Source organism: Protopterus annectens, chromosome 1.part1, assembly GCF_019279795.1.
Source record: "Protopterus annectens isolate FY-2018-M chromosome 1.part1, PAN1.0, whole genome shotgun sequence".
NCBI lineage: Eukaryota > Metazoa > Chordata > Ceratodontiformes > Protopteridae > Protopterus > Protopterus annectens.
The window spans coordinates 1,715,527,198-1,715,552,218 of record NC_056726.1 but is presented as its reverse complement, the minus strand read 5'-3'; the positions used below and the strand labels follow the sequence as shown (position 1 = coordinate 1,715,552,218).

Below are 25,021 nucleotides of genomic sequence, written 5' to 3'. Positions count from 1 at the left end.
TACCTTCATTGAAAGTTGTGCGTCAGGGCTAGTAACTCGGCACGTAAAAATCAACTACCAATTATTAGCGGACCTGAGTTCCGCTGTGGCGACCCCTAATCGGGAAAAGCTGAAAGACACAACTATTATCTGACTATATTCATAGATTCTTAGATTGTTACTAGGCTAACAATGTGTGTGTGTGTGTGTGTGTGTGGGGGGGGGGGGGTATTTTTCTAATCCTAGACAAGTTTTCCCGAAAGAATAATGATGTCCTGTATCCAAATAGGACATTGAGGGCCAGACATTTATAAGCTACCTCTGTCCATAAGGGACATGGGTGCCAAGCGCAGTCTAAATTTCTTATTCCTCATCCGTTGGTCTAGATTGTACTTAAACTGGGTAATAGATGAACTCAGCTTCCCATGGATGGGAAGTCTGTTCCATATGAAGGGCAGTTTCTAGGACATGTATCTGTCTCTCAGCTTATTCTGTTTAGGTCACAGACAAAATTCAGGCCCCTAAACCTTGTACTTTTGGTAGTGTTTGACTTATGAATATGCAGTAGATTCATAAGTGTGGGGTTTGCAGATGCCTTGTAAGCCAAGCATAGACCACCACTCAGTAGTCTGTAGGAGACTGAGAACCAGGAAAGGGCTTTAAGGGACTCTGCATAAGGCAGGTTTGTTACATCTTGCATTTTTTGTAAGGGATCTCTGATGTCACTGTAGCTGCTGCATATGCGTGGTCAGGTATGCATCAAAGGAAGCACTGTACTCTATGATTGATCTGATAAGGACAGAGTACCGTGGGATAATGACCTCTTTGGATTTAGATGTCATGCCCTTACTTATAAGTTGCACAACATAAAAGGATTTCTTTATCACTGTGACCACATCTACTGTCTGTCTGCATACTCAGATCCCTGACCACTGGGTTGATTCTTAGAGGCGTATTATCAACATTGTAATTAACTGGGATGGTTGGTTTCACAAAGGGTACAATTATGCATTTCTTAACATTTAGTTTAAGTAACTAATTGCACTTTTTGATCTCTGATGTTGCTGCATTTATGCTTGTCACTGATTACTGCAGTGTTAGGGTATTTAAAGCTATTCCGCGGTAGTGGTGCTGCAGTAGCATTGTCACCTCACAGCAAGATGTTGTCACGTTCGATTCTCAGCTAGAGCGTCTTCTGTGTGGAGGCATGCATGAATGGGCGTGCCTTCGTTGAAGGTTGTGCATCAGGGCTGGTAACTCTGCACGTAAAAATCCACTACCAAACATTAGCGGACCGGAGTTTCGCTGTGGTGACCCCTAACCAGGATAAGCCGAAAGACACAACAACAACAGCTCTGTAGTATTGCACTACAGACTACAGGGTTACCCATATAATATACTTTTATTACTTAGCTAACTGCTATGCTGATACTGTACTTAATCTATTTACTTTACAGCTATGTAATTTAATACTACCCAGATTATCTGTAGCTGTTAGTTACTGCATGAGCATCTATTGTGTTAGACTATCTGCTTCTTGTTGTTTCTGCTCCTTAGGCAGAGACCACATTTATCTTCTGGTTAAAGTTGTTTGGTTTAAATTTGCCACTTGTGACTGATTCCCTTATTGACCCTATATATTTCAGTCACTTTTACACTTTTTTTTTTTTTTTTTGTACTTGTGACTACCACAGTAATAGAGCAATCCTTTCTACTGGCGACATCCTTCAAGCCTACAAAACAGCCATTGTAATGCCATTACAAAGGGATAGTCAACCACAGACCCTGGGTAACTATAAATTCATTAGTCTCACTAGTCTCATATGTAAACTTATAAAACATATTATCTCAGACCTCATTAATCTGGACATTGAAAATCTCTTAACCCTGTTCTCTTATCAAGTCAGCTTTGTCCAAGGAAGGTCCTGTCTCTTTAACCTAATTTAGTTTCTCTAAAAAAGTAACTGAAACAATTGATGGTGGTTATGCAGTGCATACAGCATGTCTGGACATGGCTAAGGCCTTTGACACTGAAAACAATGGCGGTATTATTGACAGACATGTAAATCCGAATATAAATCCTTTCATCCATGGTGGATAGATAACTGTTTTGTCTAAGAGAACTCATGTACTTAGAGTCACATCTGGTACTTCTGAAAGTAAAAAGATAGTAGTGATATATAACAGGATCATCACACGTGGTACTTCTAAAAGTAAAATGTTAGTAGTGATATACAACAGGATCATCACACATGGTACTTCTGAAAGTAAAAAGTTAGTAGTGATATACAATAGGATCATCGCATGTGGTACTTCTGAAATTATTTATTTATGTTGGGAGTTGGGAGGGTGGCCTAATGGTTAAGGTGTTTGCCTTACAAACATAAGGTACAGAGTTTGAATCTCACAGGGGGATAATTGGCTAGGCTTAAAATGGCTCGCAAAGGCAGTTAGCCTAGTATTAATCTAATAGATATACCCCAGGGATTACCTCAGTGTCACTGCTCGACAGAGGCACAGCAAAATAATGGGTATAGTTCCCCATACTAAAGGGGTGGCGTAAGCCACAAAACTATGGGCTAGGCATGTAAATGCCCTCGGGCAGATAGCCTAGTATGAACCTATGTATGTATGTATTTATTTATTTATTTAGATTTGTTGAACGGGAGTGTCCAACTGGACGTAGGTCCATTTTCAGCGAAGGACCGGGGAGAAAAGCTCCACAGTTAAAATAAACAGACAGTAGTTACATTGGATTACATAGCGATTAACAATTTACATAGCAATTACTTACAACATATTTACAGATGAAGAACATAGTACATCAGTAGACAACTAGAATCTTTACCTGTGAAGTACATAACAGACATTAACAAATGTTACAATAAGAAGTTCCTGCTGTATAATAAGTACTAGGCTTATGAGCATCTGAGCTTGCTATAATCAAGGTAGTTAGTGGAGTGGAAAGAAAGGTAGTGGTTGGATGGGGTGGGTGATATTAGAATGGGAGTTGCAAGAGCAAAGCCAGCATGTTTTTAGGTGCGCTTTTAGTAAAGTTTTGAAGTGGGTGCATGATGGTATGGAGGTAATTGTGGGTGGGAGGGAGTTCCATAATTTGGCTATGGAGCAAGAGAATAGTGCTTCACCAGCAGAGTTATTGGCTTTAGTGATCTGCAAGTGATTTTTGTTGCTGGATCTTAGTGGTCTGGTGGTGTGATAGGGTTGGAGTAGATTCTGGAGGGATGGGGCATTTAGTGGATGGTTTACTAGTTTGTGGGCGAGTGAGAGTTGATACCATTGAAGGAGGTGAGGGAGTTCAAGCCAGCCCAGTTCAGTAAGTGCGAGACAGTGGTGACTACGGTAGGATGCCCCTGTGGCGAATTTGGCGATTTAGTTGTAGCAGGTCTCTAGATTGTTTAGATCGCATTGCCTTAGGTTGGTATATATTGGAGAGGCATAAAGTAGGGTGGAGATAAGGTGGAAATCTGCTATTGAAATCTTTGCTGCTTTGGTGAGAAGTTGCTTATTTCTGTATAATGCTCCTAGTTTTTTTGTGGACTTTTTTATGGTCATGGATGTGTGAATGTCAAATTTTAGTTTATTGTCTATTTCCACTACTAGCAATTTGGTGTGTTCAGTAGGGTATATAGTGGTGTTGTCTTTTGCTGTGATGTTAAAGTGAGAGTTGTTTTGAGTATGTTTGGTGGGTTGGAAGATGAGTAGTTTAGTTTTGTTTGGGTTGAGTATTAATTGGGCATCGGATAACCAAGTTTCAACAGAGGAAAAGGCTTCCTGTGTGACTTTTTGCAGTTTGGGTAGGGACTGGGCTGAGCAGATGATGGTTGAGTCATCTGCGTATTGGACGAGTGTGCCATGTTTGGTGGCAGAGGCTGGATTATTGGTGAAAACAGAGAAGAGTAGGGGTCCAAGGATGGATCCTTGGGGAACCCCTATGGAGACAGACAGTTGGGGAGATATGTCATTTTGCCATACAACGTATTGTTGGCGGTCAGACAGGTAACTCTGAAACCAGGTGGTGACTGATTGTGAGAAGGATAGGTTATTGAGGACAGAGATAAGTTGTTTGTGTGGGACCATGTCAAATGCTTTAGATAGGTCTAGGAAAGTAGCAGAGGAGAGATAGCCATTGTTTTTATGCTGAAGGATAGTGTTAGCAAAGGAGAGTAAGGCAGTGGTGGTGCTATGGTTTGGTCGGAAACCATGCTGAGTACTGGAAAGGAGGTTGTTAGTAAGGAGGTAGTCTGAGACCTGAGTGTGTATGCATCTCTCTAGTATTTTGGAGAGTGAATAGAGAATAGCTATGGGGTGGTAATTGGTTAGTTCTGTGTTGGGTCCACCTTTGTGGAGAGGAATTATATCTGATACTTTCCACAGTGTGGGAACGTAACTTTCTGACAGAGATCGGTTAATCAAGATGGATACTGGGTAGGCCAGAGCATCAGCTGCGATTTGTAGGTATTCACTTGTGAGGTTGTCTGCTGCTAATTTGATGGGCTTAAGTTTAGTTAAGAGTTTTTTTTATGTTGGGGGTAGGTACAGGAGAAAAAGAGAAGGCAGTGGGGAGATTACTAGTTGAAGGTGTGGGTTGGAGGGGAGGGGATTGTGTTGTTTAGCTAGTGATAGTATGGTTTGTGTGAAGTGTGTGTTGAATGAGGTAGCAATATTTTATGAGTAGTGAGGGATGTTAGGAGGAGGGGTACTGACTTTATCTGGGTGGAGGATGGAGTTTATGGAGGACCAGAATTGTTTGGGGCTGTGTTGGGAGGAGTCTAGGGCAGACTGGTAGTATTGGAATTTGTCCTGTTTTCTTAGATTTTTGACTCTATTACGTAGTTCTAGGAATTTCTGTCTAGTTGAGGGGGTTTTGGTTTTGCGCCAGTGCTCCCAGGCTTTATCCCTGTTTTTCATTTCTGACTTAGTGGTTTTCTGTAGCCATGGGGAGGGCTGTGCTTTGATTCTGGAAAGTCTTATGGGGGCATGATAATTAAGGATGCTCAGGAAGGTAGTATTAAAAAATTCAACTGTGTCATCAAGACCGAGGTACTTTAGAGGATGCCAGTTACATTCTTTGAGGGATGAGATGAATGTGAGTGGGTTAAAGTTTAGTTTTTTACATATTTGACAGTAGATGACAGGTTTAGCTTGGTATAGGTATTTTTTGAGTAGGAATGTTGGGGAGTGATCACTGAGGCTATCTGATAAGCAGCCTGTTACATACGACTGGGGGCTCTTACTGACTATTATCCAATCCAGGGTAGTGTGCTTGCTGGAGTTTTTATTTATCCTGGTTGGCTACTGGACTAGTTGGGTGAAGCCATGAAGGTTTACATGATGGGTTGGATGGTTGCCAGAACAGGATTGCCAGTCAATATTGAAATCACCTAAAATGATAGTTTCTTGGGGGAGATGGTGGGTAGACCAGCTGAGGAGGTTTTCTAGTGGAGGTATGTTTTGGCCAGGTGAGAAGTAGCATCCAATTATGTTGATGGTTTTGTTTTGGTTTATTTTGAGGTTGGTATATATTATTTCTTCATTGCCTATTTGTGGAGCCGATGATATTAAGATCTGGATGTTTACATGCTGTTTAAATATTATAGCTACACTGCCTCCTTTCTTGTTTAGCCAGTCTACTCTTAGTATGCCATAACCTGTAGGGAGTATTTGCTCACTGGTAATGTGAGGTTTTAGCCAGGTTTCTGTCAGGATGACTATATCTAGGGAGTACAAGTCTATGGTGGCATGGAGGCCATGGACTTTATTGGATATACTTCTAATATTTAGGCTTAGTAGAAGGAAGTCACTTGGCTTTCTATTGGCTGTAATATGGGATAAGTTGTGATTTCTAGTCTGATTATGAGGATTGGGGTTAGAGATGGTAGGGCCAGGGCTGGAGCGGATGTCTCCACTTAGGGCTAGTTTTGATATGCATGAGGTTATTCGTTTTCTCAGTTTTTGAATGTGTTTGTTTATAAGGGAAACTTTATGATTGTGTTCTGTGGGTAATAGGTATGGTGGGAGGGTTACTATGTTAAGTTGTAGGGATGCTTTATGTTTGAGTAATATAGTTGGTAGAATATGTGAGGGTGCATAGGGATGGTTCTTGAGTTGGTGGGAGGGGAGCTGAGTGAGGGTGAGACATGAGTGGTGGTGTGAGTAGTAGTACAGTGGTAGTGGTTGAGTGGGGGAATGACGGAGCTTTTGTAGGATGTAAGATATGCAAGGAGAGTGCATGCAGTGAGCATAGGTAAGGTATGCTTGTACAGGTTAGTTGAGGAGGTGTGATAGTAGTGGGAAGATGGAGGTGGTAGTGTTGAGTTAGCACTGTGGTTGGCTATTGGAAAGATGGGAGGGGTTTGTGAGTGTAATAAAGGTGGGACCACTGGGGGTGGGAGGGAATAGGGGGCAGGGTGGAGAGCGAAGCAGGTAGAGATCCTGTTAGTTGCTCTTATGAGGGGGCTGGAAACAATCAGGTAACAGAGTTAACTGATAAATGAACACATGATAGTGACAAGGGTGGTTGTAGTTTTAAAAATGGTGCCTGCCTGGGATTGTCTTAAGGTAATAAACAGGGAAGGGGGAGGGGAGAACAAGGGTGTGAGCAGGCAGTTCTTTGTATGCTGCTAATGAGCCAAAGCAAAGACAAGTTTGTGTTTAAGATACAATCACAATTGACCAAGGACTGCTCTGAAACTGTAAGTCATTTCTTAACCATTTCTCAGGTGGAACAACAGGATAACCTTTTATTAGTAGTCTACTGTGGTCTCGGTTTAAATTAACAAACACACAGTATTGATCAGTTATGGATACTATTTGCTAACAGAAGGGAATAAGAGAGAAAGTGGAAGATGAGTGTGTGTGTGTGTGTGTGTGTGTGTGTGTGTGTGTGTGTGTGTGTGTGTGTGTGTGTGTGTGTGTGTGTGTGTGAGTGTGTGTGTGTGTGTGGGGATGGGGGGAGTTGGGGGTGTGGGGGCTGCTTACAAGCCAAAGCAGAGTGCTCTCAAGGGGAAAATGAATATTGGCTCAAACAGGTAGACACATACTCAAAGTTAACTTTAGTTGTTTGCAGACAGTTCAGACCCGGACTGTACTTTTCTTATAAGAATGATAAAGGTGGTACTGCAGTTGAATACTTAAGAGTGGTGTTAGGTTCAAAGTTAACTTTAGCTGTTTGCAGACAGTTCAGACCCGGACTGCACTTTTCTTATAAGAATGATAAAGGTGGTACCGCAGTTGAATACTTAAGAGTGGTGTTAGGTTGGAGAGACACTGAGCTCCTCATGGGGCCTGTAGCAGAGTGGATTGTAAAACTGGACTGAAAGTAAAATGTTAGTAGTGATATACAACAGGATCAGTGTTGGGCCTTATTCTGTTTGGCATTTATTTCTCAACTTTCAGGCCAACACTAATGACCTATGGTTATCTAAGCTTGCAGACAGCTATAAATTGTGTGGTGTTATTATTTGATCTTAAACTGACTCACAATTATGTGGGTTAGACCATGTTAACAACTGGTTCAAGGACAATGGTTTCAAGTTAAATATGAAAAAATGTAGCATAATACATTTTGATAAACAACATTTTGGCATACCATATAGGTAACACACACTGCTCAAGTCAGACATTATCATAAGGGATCTAGGCACTGTTGTCGATAACTCCTTATAGTTTGACCAGAATGCCCTTGCAGTAGTACAGAAATCATTCTATATGGCTCAGTGAATTTCAAAAGGTATCTGCATTAGACTGAAAGGGGTTTTACTTCCACTTTACTAGTATCTTAACAGACCTGCTATACTGAACATAATGCACTTTTTGATTTGGACTTGTTTAAAAACATCACTCAGTTTGAGAGACTTCAGAGATTCATAACTAAAAATGTCAGCGACCAACAGCCCTGTCTTTGTGCAGAGGAAACCTGTGAGTAGCCTTTCAAGGAATTAAAAAATTCTACCCTCTTTGACCTCTTATTCCTTCACAAAACAAATACTACCTCAAATCTTCTTCTTCTTCTTTCGGCTGCTCCTGTTAGGGGTCGCCACAGCAGATCAACTGTTTCCATTTCTTCCTGTCCTCTGCACCTTGCTCTGTCACACCAGCCACCTGCATGTCCTCTCTCACCATATCCATAAACCTTATCTTAGGCCTTCCTCTTTTCCTGTTACCTGGCAGCTTCATCCTTAGCATCTTTTCCCCAATATACTCTGCATCCCTCCTCAGCACATGTCCAAACCAATGTAATCTTGCCTCTCTGGCTTTGTCTCCAAACCTCCAAACCTTGACTGACCCACTAATATACTTATTCCTAACCCTGTCCATCCTCATCACACCCAGTGCAAATCTTAACATCTTCAACTCTGCCACCTCAAGCTCTGACTCCTGCTTTTTTGTCAATGCCACTGTCTCCATCCCATTTAACATAGCTGGTCTCACTACCCTCTTGTAGACCTTCCCTTTCACTCTTACTGGTACTCGTCTGTCACAAATCACTCCTGGCACTCTTCTCCACCCACTCCATCCTGCCTGTACTCTCTTCTTCACCTCTCTTCCACACTCACCATTACTCTGAACTGTTGATCCCCAGTATTTAAACTCATCCACCTTCGCCACCTCTACTCCCTGCATCCTCACCATTCCTCTATCCTCCCTCTCATTCACACACATATATTCTGTCTTAGTCCTGCTGACCTTCATTCCTCTTCTCTCTATTACTTATCTCCACCTCTCCAGGGTCTCCTCCACCTGTTTCCTACTCTCACTACAGATCACAATGTCATCTGCAAACATCATAGTCCACGGGGACTCCTGTCTGATCTCGTCTGTCAATCTGTCCATCACCATTACAAATAAGAAAGGGCTCAGAGCTGATCCTTGATGCAATCCTACCTCCACCTTAAACGCATTTGTCACTCCCACCGCAGACCTCACCGCTGTCACACTACCCTCGTACATATCCTGTACCACTCTGACATACTTCTCTGACACTCCCGACTTCCTCATACAATACCACAACTCCTCTCTAGGCACCCTGTCATATGCTTTCTCTAAATCCACAAAGACACAATGCAACTCCTTCTGACCTTCTCTGTACTTCTCCATCAACACTCTCAGAGCAAACATCGCATCTGTAGTGCTCTTAATGCTACCTCAAATATCCATTTAAATGAGCTAAAACTTCATTAGCAGATAAATAAGACATATTAGCATAATAGATTCATATCCCAATGTACCTCTTACCTCTGAAACAAACTTCTTCTACAGGTGAAGCAGAGTAGCAACCATTACAGCTTGAAGGTAAGCCTAGATAAATGCTCCCCGTTCTAACTTGTCTTTCCCTACTTGAGGCTGGAGGGAACTTTTGAACAGGGGTTTCTGGCTAGGCTTGTAATGATCTGCAGACTGATTGCCTGGTACTTATCTATTAACTTACGAACCTATGAACACCATAATTACTTACTTGCCAAGGTTAGACATTAAAATTGTTTTCAAATTATTTAGCTAGTTAGCAAATTAGTATTTGATTAACTGCACACTAAAAATTTAATGCAAACGGGTAACCTGTAAATGGTTCATCTCCTAGGCCCATGCTTACACTTATCAAGGGTATCAAAACTTGTCAGAGATTTGGGATGCATGGCTAGGCTTAAAAAGGCCCTTGTGGTCATTAGACTAATAAACACCTATGAACCTAAGAGGATATACTTTAAAACCTAATAGCATAACTTACAATAATCACGTCAATAGAAACTAGCACTCACACTAATCTGGATGTTCCAATTTATGTGCAGTATGGAACACTGTTACACTGGTTTATGCAAGAAGCTGGATGAAACAGAATCACTAAGTAATTATCATCCTGCATTTGATTTTTAATTTCTTCTTTTGTAATGCCTTGTAGTCTGCAAAAAGTAAAAGTCCAATTTGCTTTGCATAACAGTCCCATATAACCCATCTTGTAGTTTAGGCAGTGCAAAAATACATACCCTTATAGTTGGTCTGTATACCTGTCTTACAATCTTTCATCATCCCAGTTCATTAGCATGCATTAAAAACATGATACATTAAAGCTAATTTCAACTCATAAATTCAGTTCAGTACAGGACTAATTATATTTTATGCATTTGCATTTCTCATGCAACTTATTTGTAAATAGGAAAAATTGTATACCTCAATTTTCTTACAGGTCTGTAGCTGTCTTATCCTACTGATGTTTTGATCCTAAATATTTTGTTACTGCTTTGTTGTTGGTTAGCATAGTCACCACCCTATGGTTACACGCAGTCTATTAATATGTCAGGTGACCCAGTGTTAGCCAACATTACTAGGAATGACATAACAGTATGATACCACCTACTGAAAACCAGATGTTGCTGTAGTCATATTCATGTGAATATGACTCTCAGTTATTATGCAATCATGTGATAAAATACCCCATATGCGGTTATTGGTGGCAGTCTTTGCTGAAGAGACCAGTATATTCCCGCTGCAGTATTTTCTATTTTGAGTCAAGCTATAGCGGAAATAAATAATAATAATTAAATGACAGCACATGTCAAATGTTTGGAATATACAATTTCATAGCTTTCCTAGAGAAATCACATTAGCTTTTATATAAATTGCTGAAAACACATTCAGAAATATTTTTCATTGCATTAATGGCATTCATCTACTGATGACACTATGTTTTCACTGACTTTATTAGGTTCATCTAAGGGTCCATAGTGGAGAAAGACCATTTCAGTGTCCAGTTTGCAAGAAATGCTTCACTCAACTGGCTCACCTTCAGAAACATCACTTAGTACATACGGGAGAAAAACCACATGAGTGCCCGGTAAGTCCATTGCAGTTTTTCTTTCTCTACTCTTTTTTTTTCACATTTTTCACTCTTTTATCCTCTTTTTCTTTCTCTCTCATCCACTGTTAAAATATGCTGCAGTGAATGTGGATAGGTAGATAATGACATTTATCATTTACAGCCTGTCCCATGTCAGCATACTGTGTGGCAAAAGTATACAGGTTATCACAGTAATTAAAAGTCATGCTTAAAAAAAAAATATGAAAAAAAAGGTTTCCATGATACAAATGCACTAAAGTGACCATTGACTGGTATAAGGAAATGTAGCACTGATAGTTGCCTTTTTCAAAGAAGTTAAAAGTATATATTCTACATGCAACGCATGTTGATGAAAGGTTGTGGCTGGAAATCCTTCAATTCCCACATTAGATTGTGATTACAATTTAATAAAGCAAATATTATTCCAAACTAAAATGAAATAATTCCCTGCAGAATGTCTCACCTTCTGCTTCCCCATTCAGAAGTCAAAAAGCCTTCTACAGAGTTATAACTTCTTGTAAAACATAATGGTAAAAAAATCAAAGTATGTACATATCACAATTCTCTCATTGCTTTGTAACTTACTTGTTGTTTGGCAAAGCTGTTTGTTGTATAATGTGGAGGTTTACTCCCCACGTCCATACTAAAATGGTCCTTGGTTCATCCAGACTATCCCTGTTAATAAATGCAAAAAATTATGTTAAGAGGCAGGAAATCAAAAGGCTTATATATGCCGTTACACGACTGGGTAACATTGTATTAGTAGATAAATAAATGTATTTCATTTATTTTTATTAGAGATATGTTTACCAGGAACGTCTGACTGTGATAATATCACATTTACAGCTGAGTCTCGGGGAAAAAAAGCTCTATAGTGACATAGTCTGGTTACAGTTAAACAAAATTATTGCAAACCTAACACAGAAGAATGACAAATTATTAGTAAAAATTCAACTTGAGTTTAAACAGTCTGAACCTATACACGCATAACAAGATAAAAAGGAACATTGTCAATAGTTAAAGTATTCACAAGTTGATATAAATTATTCACAGTTTTAAGTTCATAGAGATGACATTAACCCAACACTCTGGAACAGAGATGGTTAAATAATAGAGCCTTGGCAAAAATATATGTCCTTGTCTAAGAAATAGATGAGCCATGTTTGGAGAGAGGGAAACAGTAAGAAGCATGCTGGGTGGATGGAAGGAGGGTGGGTTAAATTCAGCCTAGAGTAATGCAGGAGCAGATCCATGTCTTATTTAGGTAAGATTTAATTAGTTGTTGATTGAAGCTGGAGAGGTTAGAGGTACATTTATTTTTCAAAGGAACAGAATTCCACTTTTATTGTGGATCAGCTTTCAACTAACAAAGCATCTGACATATCAAAGTTTTACAACTGCAATGCATGTCAAAAATAGTGAAAAAATATAGGATTCTTCTGAATGTGCGATCAGGAGTTGTGAAGAAGACTTATCTCACTTTTTGTAATTCATGTATAACATTTTTATGACTTACTTCACTTTCAGTAGTGCTTGTATAAATATCTTTAAAGATGCAAATGAAAGACTTATCCTTGAACCACTCCTATTACATATTTTACTACATATATTGGACAGCTATGAAAAGGAAAGGGGTAATCCGAAACAAATTCCAAATAAGCTGAAATGTTAGTCTAGGAAAAAAAAGAAATAATGTTAAGAATGTTCAAGCTAACCTAAAAGATTATAGATCTAAGTATTTTCATCAAACACAGATTCACTGAAAACAATATAGCTAACCTATTGCCATCATCAGCCTTTCTTTCCCCATGTTCTACATGAGGTTTGGGTATTGGTGTCACTCCCTCTCTTGATTTAAATCCAGTCTCTTTCCTTGTTTGACAGTCATGCCTGACTACTGGGAGTCTTTTCTCTTGTGGTCCTACCACCACATCATCTTGATGTCCTTGTTTCTTTTTATCTTCTTCCTCACATTCATAAATTGTATTTACTAAATCATTTTCTGCTTTTCTATTCATAGACTGAACTGCTATAGTCTACTCTCCTTGACCTTTTGTGTAATTGGGAATACTTTTCCTTTTGATTTGATGTCCTCATTTCTTCATCTGTCCCACAGAGTACAGCCTTATCTCAGATTCTTCATCACCTCAATTTTTCATAACTGCTTTGCCTTCATTTCCCAGGATTTCGCGATAATCACTATAGTTTTATAGACATTACTTTTCAGCTTCTTTGAAGTGCTTCTGTCACACACTACCCCTGACATTTTGTACTCACTGACTGCAAAAACTCTGATTCTAGTTTTGATGCCTTACCACCTTCTCCTTAACCACATCACAGTTTGAAGCAGTTAACCTATTTTAAAATAATCATATCAGTGAAATAAACTAATTGAAAACACGCAAAACAAATCCATGCTCGTATTTATTGTAGGGTGCACATTTTCTATTCCGTCACACAGAACAGGGCATTTAACAAAATCCCTGACCCTGTCTCAGAAATAACCTTACCCTAACTTGCAAACATAATACTTTTTCTAACTTTAACCACAGAACTAAATATAATCTAATTCCAAACCTTAATCCTAACCCTCTACACAAGCCATCCTTTTGGCCTACAATTTGAGTTGTTCCCATAGTATATCAGTTGTGCAGTTAGTTATACATTCTGTTCTTTGCCACTGCTGTGGTTACCTTGGAATTTGGATTCCATATTAAAGCTTTCAAATCACCTATGTTGGTCTTTTGTTTAGCAGTATTATGCATGAGTAAAAGAGCTTTGCTGAAAAAAAAAAATTATATAAATGAGGTCAGTACAATTTGGGCTTTGCCTTATCATAAAGTGCAGTGACCTCAGATCTGACAAAAGAAAATCAGAAAATACAGAGTGGCACTATTCCCTTTCAGGTATGGCATAGGGGCTTTCACTGTTCTCGCAAAAAGGTCGACCTCGTAAAAAAAAAAATATCAGTTTATTTTCAGTCTTAGTTATATAATACAATTTGGACAATTAAAAAATAGACAATGGAATGAGATTCATGGTTGTTAACCAAACTGGAACTAAGGGATCTTTTTGTTCTTACTTCTGTGTTCCTTTTGCCAGTCAGCAGACACATTGTATTACCTGCTATGATAGAATCAGTGCAATTGCTGTAGATGTTCTTCATGTTTCACTGTTGCAGTCATTACATTTGGGTTATCTGCTTGCAGGTAGCTCTCAGTCACCCTGATTAACAAAGTCTTTGTTTATGTATATTTGTTTATGTACCTCTGTTCTTTGGAGCTTTTCTCCCCGGGTCTCCACTGAAAATGGACATGTATCCAGTTGGACCAACCCGGTCAACAAATGTAAAATAAATAAATAAAAATAAAATAAAAATAAGTCTTGGGTCCTGCGTTGGTTGATGTACCTTCTTCCATGATGTCAGGTCATCAGGGGTATAAAACATGCAGCTGACACCATTACATCAGTCTTTCTTGCCGTGCAGTGCCTGAAACAGAAGCAGTTCACAAGTGCCAGTCAGCCGACTGCTGAAATTTTCATTTTTGAGTTTCAGAACCAAAGTCTTCAACTAAAGCTAAGTACCCCATTGGGGAAACTTTTTCGTGCACATTACCGATGTCAGTAAAAGTTAATAATTGCATTACTTGTGGAAAGCAAATACCTCATAAAGATTTTCATTCATACTGTATTCCTTGCTTAGGCCCTGACCACGATGTACCTTGCTGTCGATTTTGTGCTTTATTTAATCAGCGCACTATCAATTGTTGGTATGTTTTCGCCTCTAAATATTTCAGTTCTCAGTTTAATTATCCAGAAATGTCATCGGTTAGCCATCCGACTACTGGGATTCTGATAAAATGCAAAGATAAAGACAGAGACAGGCCTCCGAGGTCCAAAACTGCCAATGATGCTTCATCTAAGCCAGTCGCTAGTTCACCGGTACTCAGTGAGGCACTTTCACAGCCCCTGATACCTGCTACTTCTGATTCGCAAGCCTCTACTGAGACCCATTCAGAGTCCGGTATGCTACGAGATGCTTCAACTATGAAACCCGCGGATGTCTCTACCTTGGATGGATCCGGAGCCGCTGTGCAGGCAACGGCTTCTGAGGTTGTATTCAGGCCTATGGACTTGCATATTAAACCAATGCCTCCTTCTTTACTTAGGGCTAAATCTCGATACATGTCCAAAAAAACAATGCCCAGGCCACATGCTCAGGCCTCTAGGCCTAAAAAACAAATGATAAGAATGGCTGAAGATCTAGTAACTCTAATCAGGGGTAGCAACCCCTCCCCCCTTCTAAGAGGCCTAGGACTGAAGTTGATTATGAATCTTCTGATCAGGATTCTGTTTTTTCTGACTCTTCTGATGATCTGGATTTGCCCTTACCTACTTATGAGGATTCTGATGCAAGAGGAGTCTATTCCCTCTGCTTCCCCTCCTGAGGATTTTTCTTTTGGGGAAACCTTACATACTCTAAGGGAGCATTTCCACTGGGAAAGTCATAATTTTTCTGATTCAAAAAAGAGGCTTAGGCATTTCCTTCTCCTACCTCAGCATAGGCCTTTAGCTATTCCTCCTGTACTAGACATTGCTGATGATGCTTTCTCGGAATCTAGTTTGGCCCCTGATTCTCTGCCTCCTCCAGAAAACTTGACAGATACTACAGGGTCCCTGAGTCCCACAAGTTCCTTTTCAAAAATCCTATTGCAGATCCAGTGACTATTTCACAGGGGCTCAAGGGCATTAAGGCTTCTACTACTAAAAATCCTACCCCTTCCGATAGGGACTCCAGGGCGCTGGATAGATGGGGTAAGAAGGTTTACACTTCTGCAACCTTGGCCATTAGGGCTTTAAATTGCCAGTTTCATATGTTAAAATATCAGCAACATGTTATTGGAGGGTCTATATTATAACATCAAAGTTTGAAAATGTCAAATGTTATAATATCGAACCCTTTAGAGCGAAAGCTGAAAATAGCGAAGCCTCAGAACATCGAAATTTTACCTAGGATAAGATTTCGGTTGTCTGTTCCATGGCTTCGCTATTTACAGCACTGTGCTGCGATGGTTACGAACCGGGTTAAGTGAAGTGAGTGATCGGAGGTTACGGATTGGATTTAGGTAAGTGTGGTGTGATGGTTACGGACCGGGTTAAGGTAAGTGAGAAAACGGACTGGGGTAAGATGAGTGTGGGGTAGTTAGGGACTTTAGGGTTAGAGTGTGTGTGAGGTGAGTGTGCGATAGTGACTGATTTAAGGGTTAGGGGCAGGTTAAGTGAGTTAGGGTTAGGGCGCGGGTGAGTGTGCGATAGTGACAGAATTTAGGGTTGGGGTGGGTTAAGTGAGTTAGGGTTAGGGCGCAGGTGAGGTGAGTGTACGATAGTTATGGACCTTGGGGTTAGGGTTTGGGTTAAGGTAAGTGGATAGATAGTAGTGTATGTACAGTTTAGTGTAGGGTTAGATTTAGGATTTTAAGTGCATGTGTGTGAATTGTAGTTGTTTTGGTGTGCTTGTGTTGTGTGTGTGTGTGTGTGTGTGTGTGTGTGTGTGTGTGTGTGTGTGTGTGTGTGTGTGTGTGTGTGTGTGTGTGTGTGTGTGTATGTTTCTTGGAACAGTGCATTTTTTTCCCTGGGGAAAAAATTCGCTGTTCTGAGTGTTTGATATTTTGATTTTTCGATTATAGTGGTTCGATATTATAACATTCAACCTTTTCAAACTTCATTGTTATAATATAGACCTGTTATTGGACTGCTTAAACAGAAAATCATGTTGATTCCTGACTGTGTGGAAAATAAAGAATTACAGGATTTAATTCATTCTGCCGAACAAGTTGGAAAACATACTTTGCAATGTGATTTTGATTTATTAGAGGCCTCTTAGTGGTGCTGCGGTAGCGTTGTCACCTCACAGTAAGACGTTGTCCCATTCGATTCTCAGCTAGAGTGTCTTCTGTGTGGAGGCATGCGTGAATGAGCATGCCTTCGTTGAAGGTTGTGCATCAGGGCTGGTAACTCGGCACGTAAAAATCCACTACCAAACATTAGCGGACCAGAGTTCCGCTGTGGCGATCCCTAACCAGGATAAGCTGAAAGACTCAACAACAACAACAACAACAACAGGGCTGCTGTTACTGGGTCTGTAATCAGAAGGCATGCTTGGCTTAAGGAGCAATCTTTGCCTAATCATGTTAAAGCTAAATTGTCAGATGCTCCTTTAAATTAGGACTGCCTGTTTGGCAACAAGGCTGAGGAAGTTCTTAAAAAGATGGAAGATAAAGCTAAATCTATGCAAACTGTTAAATATTTTTTACAAGTTCAGCCTCCTAGATTTAGTAGGCACTGGCCCTCTAAGAACTGGTCCTTTCCAGCCCCTTCCAGGTCTTCTGAAGCCAAACCCAGACATAGCAAAAACTCCAGGTTTCAGTCCCAGGGGACTCACAGAACTAAGCAGTGGGGGGTCTCTGCTTCCAAGTCTGGGAATAATAAGACTCGTCCCCATGGTAAACTGTCTCAATGACTTCCTTTTAAAATTTTCAAGCACTTATCAACTGACTGTCCCTTTGGGAGGAAAGATTGCTCTTCATGCAAACAATTGGGAACTCATTACCCAGAACAAATGAATTTTAAATATAGTGCCCCAGGGATACAGATTTCACTTTCACATGTTGCCAACACCAAGTGGGTGGCCAGACCTACCCCCAAATCAGTGCCAGAGGCCCAAAAACAAGTACTTTCTCCCTTAAGCATGGGGGCTATTCAACTGGTACCAGAAGAGGAAAAGCAACAAGGTTTCTACTTGAGACTTTTCCTGGTACCAAGAAAAGACAATTCGTGGGGTCCTATCCAAGACCTGTCTACTCTAAACACCTTTTTGGAAATTCTAAAATTCAAGTCCCTGTTTCTTCACTAATTACTTTCTATGCTAGGCAAAGATGCCTGGTTGGCAACACTAGATTTAAAAAAGCATAACTGCACATCCCAATCAGGGAATCTTGCAGAAGATACATACACTTCAAAGCAGGCTGCACGTACTATCAGTTCTCTGCACTGCCCTTTGGCTTATCTACTGTGCCCAGGGTAGTCACAAAGTGCCTAGCTCCAGTTATTGCATTTTGCAAGCAAAGAAATATTCAAATATACCCATGCCTGGATGATTGTCTAATTCAGGCAAAAAGCCAGGACATACTTTTGAATCATCTCTCCTTTGTAAAAAGGGTTCTAACACACCTGGTACCCTGTCAACAAATTATATTCCTGGGAGCAAGCTTGAATACAACTTCCCAGATGGCTTACCTCATGCCAGAAAAACAAATTCATTTGACAACCTACTTCAAACAAGTGGCCACAAAAACCCTGCTGTCTGCAAGACAAATACTGCAAGCCTTGGGGTTCATGGCCTCCTGCATTCTTCTCATTCCATTTGCAAGACTGCATATGAGGAAACTACAGTGGTATCTAAAAAGCCTATGGTGTCAACATTCTCAAGACCTAGAAACAATGATTCCTATCATACCTTGCCTATGCCTAGAGTTTCTTTGGTGGGCAGAGGCCTGCCACCAAAACAAGGGACTACCTTTCACACCACCCCCTGCCACCCAAACCCTAACAGCAGATGCATCAGACTATGTATGGGGGGGCTCACATGGCAGGGAAGTGCATTCAGGGCAAATGGAACTAAAGTCAAATGCACCTGCATATCAATCAAAAAGAAATGTTAGCTGTACAGAATGCTCTGACAGCCTTCAAGGACCACATTCTTCCAGGACAACTAATGGTAAAGATGGACAACACCACTGTTATGTGGTACATAAACAAGCAGGGGGGTACACATTCTTATCCCCTCTGCAGATTAGCTATGGCATTGTTGAACACAGCCTTGAGCTACCAAGTGCACCTACAAGCTCAATTCCTGCCAGGAAAATTAAATACACTGGCAGACGGACTAAGCAGAAACCTCATGGACCCACACGAGTGGAAACTGGAACCAAGGATTTTCAACATGTTGACAAGAAAATGGGGGAGCCCAGATATAGACCTGTTTGCCTCTCCCCAGAATTACCAATTGGACAAATTTTGCACAAGGACTCCCCACAAACAAGCCTGGAAAGTGGATGCCTTCCCCCCCTCTGCCTCTGCTCTCCAAAGTACTACTAAAAATCAAACAGAACAAACCAAGTATGATTTTGATTGCTCTAGACTGGCAGTGCCAGCACTGGTACCCCCTCCTGTGCAGTGTGTCATGATTATCCTCATGGCACCTGCCTCAGACTCCTTCCCTGCTGTCTCAGCAGGAGAACCAAATTATGCACCCTCAGCTTCCAACACTGAATCTTGCAGCCTGGAATAATTACTTAATCTCTCCTTTACTATCCCTCAGCAAACCTGTGATGGATATCATTTTAGATGCAAGGAGGCCTCATACTAGAAAATCTTATGCTGAGAAATGGAAAAGATTATGTGCCTAGAACCAATCTCAAGGCATGAGCACAGCAGCGCTTAACTTACCTCAGATTTTACAATACTTAACTGAGATGCTTCACAAGGGCCTGTCTTTTTCCTCCATTAAAGTCCATGCCTCAGCCATTTCAGCTCATTATAACACAGAACCTTCCCTCTTCTCTCATCCACTGCTCAAGCAGTTCCTCATAGGGGCCAAAAATTTGAGACCACCCAAAAGAGCTCCAGCCCCAGCCTGGGACCTTAACTTTGTCTTGGAGAAACTCACTCTACCTCCTTTCGAGCCAGCTGCTACTGCAGACTTAAAATGTCTTTCTTGGAAAACAGCTTTCCTTTTAGCAATCACTTCCGCTAGAAGGGTATCTGAATTACTAGCCCTTGAGGCAGTGGAGTCTTTTATCATCTTTCATGCGGACAGGGTGTCACTCAGAACCAATCAATCCTTCATGCCAAAGGTGGTATCCAGTGTGGCTCTTAATCAGTCCATTCATTTGCCAACCTTCTTTCCCAATCCACAGAATAAAGGGGAATGGATACTGCATTCCTTAGATGTGCACAGACAACTCAGATTCTACTTGGACAGGACTAAACCTCAAAGGAAATCTGAACAGCTGCTGGTGGCATTTGCTGCAGGGGCAGAGGGGAAGGCTATTTCAAAGCAAACCATTCCTAAATGGATGAGCCATTGCATTCATTTCTTCTATAAGCACCATGGAAAACCTATCCACCAGGGGATCAGACCTCACTCCACCAGGGCTGCATCTACCTCTACATCCTTTCTCAGAGATGTCCCTACCAGGGACATCAAAGAAGCTGCTACCTGGAGTTCTGTACATACTTTCACCAAGCATTATCATTTGCCAATTTTCTCTAACTCCAGAGCTGGCTTTGCCACTGCAGTCTTGCAGGGCCTTATAGTGGGCCTTAATGCTATCTAAATTCCTCCTCCCAACCATAGCTTTGGGAATTGACCCAAATGTAATGACTGCAACCATGAAACACGAAGAACATAGTACAGTTGTGTACACTTACCATAAATGTAGATATTTGAGTGTATTCACTGTTGCAGTCCTGGTTACCCTCCCTCCAGTCCCCTAACTCCTTTTGGCTATACCTCTACTTTCCTTTATTATGCTTAAAAGCCTTTGCGGTGTATTTGCTTTCTTGTTGGAAGTATATCTTTGTGCTTTTATGTTTAATTGCTTCCCATTAGGGGGGCACCTGACATCTGGGGCAAGAAAAACTGATGTAATGGCATCGGCTGCATGTTTTATACCCCTGATGACCTGACGTCATGGAAGAAGGGACAGCAACCAACGCACGACCCAAGACTTTGTTAATCAGGCTGACTGAGGGCTACTGCAAGCAGATAACCCAAATGTAATGACTGCAACAGTGAATACACTCGAACATCTACATTTATGTTAAGTGTACACAACTGTACTTTCTGCACCTCGGATATGTTTATCTTGTGTGTGCTATACTCTGTGGTAGGGTAACACTCCAAAATCCCATTTCAATGATCATATGCAGTCTGATCCACAAGTGTTCTTCCTGTAGTAGGACTTGGACAAACCCTTCCCACTAGGATGTCGAAATTGGGAGACAATGTCACCCTCTGATCTCCTTACATCCTTGGACAAATCCTATAGCTTTTGAATCATGATTCATTTTAGGAGTAGTCCGGAATTAGTCACTTCAAATCATGGTTTGAATGCCTCAGCCCTAGTTTTTTGGGGTTTGAGAGGGTTGACATAACAGTTAAGGCATTTACCTCACAAATGGGGTTGGGGTTGTATAAGGCATTTACCCCACAAGGTGCAGGGTTTGATTCTCACCTCTGAAATGGAAATTGTTTAGGCTTAAAATGGCCCACAAGAGCAGACTACTTTGTACTTACCTATGAAACCCATGAAAAAATGGAATTTGCACAGCCCAGAAGTATTCCTTCACCCTGTCTCTGACAGCATTGCTTGTCTATCAGATCCATGTTGGCCCTCATTTTTTGGAGTTTGGGGGTGTTAGCATAATGGTTAAAGTGTTTACCTCACAGAGGTGGATGGGGTTGGTATAAGGTGTTTACCTCATAAGGTACAAGGTTTGATTCTCACCTCTGAAACAGAAATTGTGCAAACCATACCTTATAATTTAAAACCAATCATTAATGCAATACATTGCTTACCTTCTCACAGTCTATGATGAAAACCTGCAAGTTTTACTTCTTTTGCTCTTCTCATGCTTGTATGGCCAAGACTGAAACCTTCTGAGTCACAGAATCTCAAACAGGATTTGTTAACTGTTTGCTTTACTTTTGCTAACCTCTCACCTTCCTCCACATATGCACCTATACTGCCTTGCTGTAACTCTGTCTGCCAGTGGTCGTCTGGGACCTGATTCATTCAATACCTGCATTATCTTAAACCCTTTTCTCCATATCACCTAGACCTAACACCTGCTGCCACACAGTAACTTCACAACAGACTTGCGTGTTTACCAGCCACAAAAACTTTTCATAACATGTCTTGAAGTGTATGAACTATATTATCTTTCTCTAACAGTTTTGCTATACATATGTACATATTATAGTCCTTATTAATGAACAAGATTAGGTTTCATAAAAGGAACAAATATGGCCTATTGTAAAATCAGCTTTGATGTCTTCTCACCAAGCCCTCATATGTAAATTATGGGTCTATATATTATATAATCGAAGTGTTATAACTTTGAATACCATATAATCAACACCATATGGTCGAAATTATAAAAGTTTGAATATATAAAAAAAATAAAATAAAATGAGGAAACACAAAACACAAAACTCATTCAGCCTAATAATCCACCAGAGGGTTAATTGCTTATGGTGTCAATCATATGGTATTCGAAGTTATAAAACTTTGGTTATATAATATAAACCCATAAATTCTCTGTGATATAATTTATTTGCATGGCACATTCTTTTTTTTTTTAACTTCTCCAAAGTATAGAGTGGTGACATCATGTTTTTTTGCATTCAGTGTGATATCAGATAATTATATTGTTATTGCTGCATACAGTATTATATCCATAATATTAACAATTCTTTTTTTTCTACAGATATGCCACAAGCGATTCAGTAGCACAAGTAATCTAAAGACCCACCACCGTTTGCATTCTGGTGAAAAGCCATACCAATGTAAACTGTGCCACAGCAAGTTTACTCAGTATGTCCATCTCAAACTGCACAAACGATTACACGACCGTGACAGACCTCACAGATGCCCCATCTGCAGGAAAGCCTTCATTCATTCATTCAGCCTAATAATCCACCAGAGGGGTAATTGCTTCTTGTCTTCCATTGCTGGGAAGCCCCCACATGAACTATCAAAAATCAATGAAATGATTGACAGATTTGACATGAGTCAGGAGGCAGATAGCATTGACCCCAGTATTGATGAAACAAAAATTGCCTTTGCAGCAGAAAACTGGATTATGACAATGTTAGAGAAGGAGGATTCAGAGATCCAGGTTCATTCTGGACATAGCAGGAGTGAGGTTCCTTCCCATAAGGATTTTCAACATAATTTTATCAGTCAAAGAACTTTGCTCCACATGTATTCTCCTCAGAGTTCTCTACCAATCACAGTGAAGCAGGAGACAGTTTAAGAAGAGATGTCGTTGTATTTGGAATGACAGTTCCAATAAATGAATGCTGTTACTTGAATGCAGCAGAAAGAAAAAAAATGTTATAGAAATAAAGGAGAAAGCAATGAGTTAATAGTGGAGTAGCAGAAGGGGAGAAGCAGAAAAGAATTACAGAAGTAAAGGAGAAGAAAGAAATACACATTTAAACAATAAATAGAAATGGTAGCATTGCTTCTAAGTTTGCCTTTTTATTGACTTCATATGATTTGACATACCAACAGATCTTAGAATCAAAAGAGACATCCCTTCTTTATCTGGGAGAATGGGGTGTCTATCAGTCTTGCTTGGAGACAGTTTGAGTGTTACTAGTCATATATTTGCCTCTATTCTACTGTTCCTTGATTATTTGAGTGTTTGTCACTCTGCCAGACATGTAAATGCTTGTGCAATTGTGAACACGTTCCAAATTCTAGTTGATATAGTGATATTGCAGACTATAGGGTACTGACAAATTAAGTGAAACTGAGTGTGTGTGTGTGTGTGTGTGTGTGTGTGTGTGTGTGTGTGTGTGTGTGTGTGTGTGTGTGTGTGTGTGTGTTAAGGAAAAGCTGTCCTAGAACTCTTTTCCAAAGAATGGTTACTAAGTCAACATTGGACTTAATTGTGTAACAGTGATACTTTGTATAGTATGAATAAGAGAACAAATATTCTGTACTTTTATTTTTACTTATTCATTTCTTTCTATAAGAGATTTTTGATGTTAAAGATGTCATTATTTATTATTTTATTTATTGCCATTTTTGACAGTATAGTCTATCTGAGAAAAGTCTGTTTTTACCAGTGGCTCAAGGACAAATTCTCAAAAATTTACATTTTACATTGGCATAGTAATAAAAGTTGAATACGATTACATATGCAGATGAATAAATACAGTTCAGTTTTTAAAGCTGTTACATAAATGCAAGTCACTCACATTTCTAAAATTTTTACATAAAACAATGAAAGGCTGAAAAGTGCATGCATTAATAAAAATTAGTGAGGTACAGAGTTATGTCAATATAATGAAAAGTTAATATATGTAGGAGGGTATGTGAGTCACTTTTGTTGACTGCATACATTATTTGATCATAGATTACTGCAGTAATCTAAATACCTGTTGTTTATGCAAATCAGATTATTAAAATTCTTAAAAATTAGATATAGGGTGATGAGCATATACATTTAAAAGTGAGGTACAAAGTTATTTTGGACAGGAAATATGAGATACAGATACAGAGTGAGGATATATAAAGTGAGGTAGATGGCAAGAAAGAGTAAGTGGTTGATTAAGAAAAGGGTGTATTTATTAATATATAGAATGGGATGTATAGAGTTATGTTAATAAGGGTTGAGAAAAGAAAGCTAGCAAGTGAGTGTGAATATAAGGTGTGGTGGATAATGACAAGGATGGTGGCTGAGGTGGATGTCAAGGTAGGGTAATGAGAAAGGAGATAAAGTAAGGGTAAAAAAATAATATTTAGTGAAGTGGGATGCAAAAATTGGCAAGAGAATGTAAATAATATAGAGGGAACAGTTAGAGTTAATATGATGGAGCAGGGAGAGAAAAAATGGTAAATGGCACAGATACCTTGATGAGTTTTCAGGTATAGTGGACAAATTATAACTTCCAAAACTTTTCCAAGATTTTCACAGAATCAACATTGTAAATTTTTGTTCTGAAGTCCTTTATGTCTTGAGATGAAAATGTAACTGGTGAACTATCACAGGTCTTTGCCCAGGTCTTTGCCTCATGTAACAATTTTCATAATCTTCTTTAAAAAGGATGAGCCTCATTGTCTGATTTGCTCACTAATGGCCATGTAAAGGCAGTACTGCTTTATTGTTTGCAAATTCAAAGGAAAAATATTCACTGTATCAAGGTTTAGAGCACACTGTGTTAGATGTTACTTAGTAACTATTTGTTTTTAATATTTTGAAATAATAGACTGTACTTGAGGGCATTTTGTTATTTGTATTGTTAACTGTAAATATATAAAGTAATGTATATTGACAGGAACATTTAATATATATGCTGGCCATACTTGTGAGCATAAGTGCACCTATATATAT

The 25,021-nt window shown here is 39.9% G+C and overlaps 1 protein-coding gene across 2 annotated transcripts in view; it reads left to right on the top strand.

Annotated features, from left to right (window-relative positions):
- Window positions 1–23,452, top strand: part of ZNF683 (zinc finger protein 683) — a 72,968-nt gene extending 49,516 nt beyond the window's left edge. For both annotated transcript variants that reach the window (XM_044084082.1, XM_044084090.1), the window contains exons 4-5: window positions 10,700–10,828; window positions 22,385–23,452. In XM_044084082.1, coding sequence (XP_043940017.1) covers window positions 10,700–10,828; window positions 22,385–22,933 — 678 coding nt within the window. In that variant the 3' untranslated portion in view covers window positions 22,934–23,452. The remainder of the gene's footprint in view (window positions 1–10,699; window positions 10,829–22,384) is intronic.
- Window positions 23,453–25,021: the final 1,569 nt, after the last annotated feature.